Genomic DNA, 3,460 nt, shown 5'->3' on the forward strand with positions numbered 1-3,460 from the left:
ATGGAAGCTGCTCAATTGTCAACTACATCAGCAATGACAGAAAACTGGAGTAGCAACTTTGAAGAATACCCAACTGAATATGATGGATTGGATTCTATGAATATCTGCCACCTGGAACTACCATTTGCTTACATCTTTATCCCCATTCTCTATTTCCTGAGTTTTTTCATCGGTTTCTTTGGGAACCTATTTGTGATCCTACTGATGGCACGAAAACAAGGTAGCAAAAGGCTTGTGGATACCTTCGTTCTCAATCTGGCCATAGCTGACCTGGTCTTTGTATTTACTTTGCCTTTCTGGGGTTTGTCAGCAGCTCTTGATGGCTGGCTCTTTAGTGAAGGACTATGCAAGCTGAGCAGCTATACCATCTCTGTCAACCGCTGCTCAAGTATCTTGTTCCTGACAGGCATGAGCGTGGAACGCTTCCTTGTGATGACCAAGCGTTGGGATGCCAGGTCCATTGGAACCAGGAAGAATGCCATCACGAGCTGTGGCTGCATCTGGGCAATCTCACTACTTCTAGGAATACCATCACTGGTCTACAGAAATCTGGCCTTCAAGGGAGATAGCAAATATTCATGCCAGGGTGACCCCCCTGCCACCTTCAGTGTGGTCATGCTCAGCTTAACCTTCCTGTTGCCGTTGGGAGTCATCTTGTTCTGCTATTGCTCTATCTTCTCCAAACTTCAGAGCCATGCCAGACTAGGCAAAAGAAGAAACAATGCCCTTAAAATCATCTTTACCATCATTGGGGCATTTGTCTGTTCTTGGCTGCCTTTCAACACCTTCAAGATAATCTTCACTATGGCTCAGAACATTGATCTCTCTTGCCAGGCCCTGAGAACTCTCTTCGGGGGACTCACCATCACCGCTTGCCTGGCTTTCGTAAACAGCTGTATCAACCCTGTCATCTATGTCTTTATGGATCAGCACTTTCGACAGCAGGTCCTGATGTATTTCCCTGGATTTTGGAAAGCAAAGGGAAATATGCAAGCCTCCAGCATGTCCTTTTCATCTACAGAATCAAGTGTTTTGTTTGGCAGCAGGAAAAAGCTCCCACCCGCCACGTCTGTTCAGATATGAAACACAGTAAAAGATGTGTAGGTTTGCAAAAGCCTCCAAGATTTGGCACGTTTTTGGCTTGGACTGCTGAGAATAACCACAGGGTTTCTGAGTTATGTTGATTATGAAAAAGAGGGTAAGGAGATGGTCTGTAAATGTGGGTGGAAATTGATATATTTTGACTATCAGTTGTAAATTACAATAGGAAAAGAATTTATTTTTATCATTATTTCTAATGTGTATGAATGAAATCAACTCCCCACTTATATAATTTGACCCCATTTCTATTGCATTATAAGAATAGAAATTTAACATATACCCATCATTATAAAGCTATTTCTGCTTGCTAAAATTGAGATATGCTGGGACTGAATAGGAGAGACATGTACAAGTGTATCTGCAGCTGAAATGTGAATTATTTTGCTTTTACTTTCAATTACATATGTTCTCACCACCACATTTTTGAATGTTTGTATCGTTTTTACAAAATTGATGAATAGATCTTGATTGCTCATTGAAAATATTTAGCATGAAAGAAAAATAAATTACCTTATAATTCTAGACCAGATTTTTAAAACGCATTAAGACAAGCATGCTTAATTAAAGATGAATATAGAACTAAAATTGTTCTTCTGTTGTGACATTATTCAAAAATTCTTGACAATTTCCTTTGTATCTAGGTTTCTCGCAATATGCTTTCTTAATTTTAATTAAAAATGTAAATCTAACACTGTGTGTGTGTAAATCTTTTTAAACGTGGTAATAGCAAATAACTCAATATGTGGGACCTACTCTTCCAGATATTTCACATTTTCAAATTTAAATTGGCAATTGACTCATTAATGACCCTATATCAGGCATGGGCAAACTTGAGCCCTCCAGGTGTTTTGGACTTCAACTCCCACAATTCCTTGCCTCAGGCCCCTTCGTTTTCACCCTCAGCCACTTAAGGGCCTGAGGCCAGGAATTGTGGGAGTTGAAGTCCAAAACACTTAGAGGGCTGAAGTTTGCCCATGTCAGCCTTATATCCATCAATTAACTCACAACATAGCAGTCTGGTTGTCTCTGTTCTTCTAGAAAGGCATAGGGAAATTTTTGACTTGAGCAAGATATACTTCATTTATTTTAGAATCTTGACACCCATCAATGAGAGACAGATGCAAAATTAGCTCTTTGGGAGGGTGGACATGGAATACCCCTAAAAGTGCCTCTGAGCCCATATACCCAAGTAATTTGCCAAAGTCTGTAAGATGCAGCCATAACAGTTAAAATGGAATCAAATTACACACACACACTCCAAGTTAGAGTCTACCACATTGTTATTTAAAATAATGGAGCAGTGGATGATGCAGTGGGTTAAACCCTTATGCTGGCAGGACTGCTGAATGAAAGGTTAGTGGTTCGAATCCAGGGAGCGGGGTGAGCTCCCATCTGTCAGCTCCAGCTTCTCATGCAGGGACATGAGAGAAGCCTCCAACAGGATGGTAAAACATCTGGGCATCCCCCTGGGCAATGTCCTTGCAGGCGGCCAATTTTCTCACATCAAAAGCGACTTGCAGTTTCTCAAGTCACTCCTGACATCGGGAAATTTTTTTAAAAAGAATGATCAATGCTATTTTGTGACAGAAAAAATGAAATCATTGCTTTTTAAAAACTGATTACATTGTCTGTTTAAAAAACCCCAAGCTATGTGTGAAAAAGAAATGCTATGTCTACTACCCGTGCTGACTAATTATGAAATGCAATCTGTTAAAAGCGGGACTTTGATTTCCAGTCTCACCTAGGTTTTGGTGAACCTTAATAAATCTTTCCAAGCGATGATTGCCGTAAGTCAGAGTCAATTCAAAGGCATATAACAACATTTTAAAAATCCAGTGCTTAGTACCTTAGCAGTTTGCTAAGAAGTTCAGCAACAGTATCATAAACAAAAGATCAAAAACATCACTACGTCTATCTGGTAAACATTTTAATTTCCCTGGAGACAAAGCTACAGACCTCAGAGTCGCCTGTTTCACAGAAGACAAATAGAATATGATGAGCATAATAGAAACTCATATTAACACCTGATCATTATGGAACTTTGAGCGAACAACTGCAAGTTTGATGCACATTACAGACACATATTTTGTAGATATTTCCCATTCTTTCTTGCCATGTTTGATACCATTTTTATCCTGTACATATTTCTTTGCACTTTCTACCTGTCTGTATAGCTCTGTATACAAATGGGACCGACGATGAACTAAAGAAAGTGTTCTTTAAGACTTTTACCAATAAAAGGCAGATATTCCTTTGAAAAAAGAACTAGTTCTTCAGCCATTTCTGCCAATTCTGAAGTTCAAAACACCTTTTCTTCAACATGTTAATATGAAATATGCCTATCTCTTACATTTTTCAC

General features: G+C 39.2%; 1 protein-coding gene across 1 annotated transcript; it reads left to right on the plus strand.

Annotated features, from left to right (window-relative positions):
• On the plus strand, window positions 1-1,133 carry GPR25 (G protein-coupled receptor 25). The gene has a single exon (XM_060771540.2). It carries the CDS (start codon window positions 1-3, stop codon window positions 1,081-1,083), a length of 1,083 nt encoding a protein of 360 aa, XP_060627523.2. The 3' UTR covers window positions 1,084-1,133.
• Window positions 1,134-3,460: the final 2,327 nt, after the last annotated feature.

Source organism: Anolis sagrei, chromosome 4 (assembly GCF_037176765.1).
Source record: "Anolis sagrei isolate rAnoSag1 chromosome 4, rAnoSag1.mat, whole genome shotgun sequence".
Classification (NCBI taxonomy): domain Eukaryota; kingdom Metazoa; phylum Chordata; class Lepidosauria; order Squamata; family Dactyloidae; genus Anolis; species Anolis sagrei.

Bases quoted from the DNA above. Each gene is read 5' to 3' on its own strand.
- GPR25 (XM_060771540.2), top strand. From the start codon at position 1: ATGGAAGCTGCTCAATTGTCAACTACATCAGCAATGACAGAAAACTGG.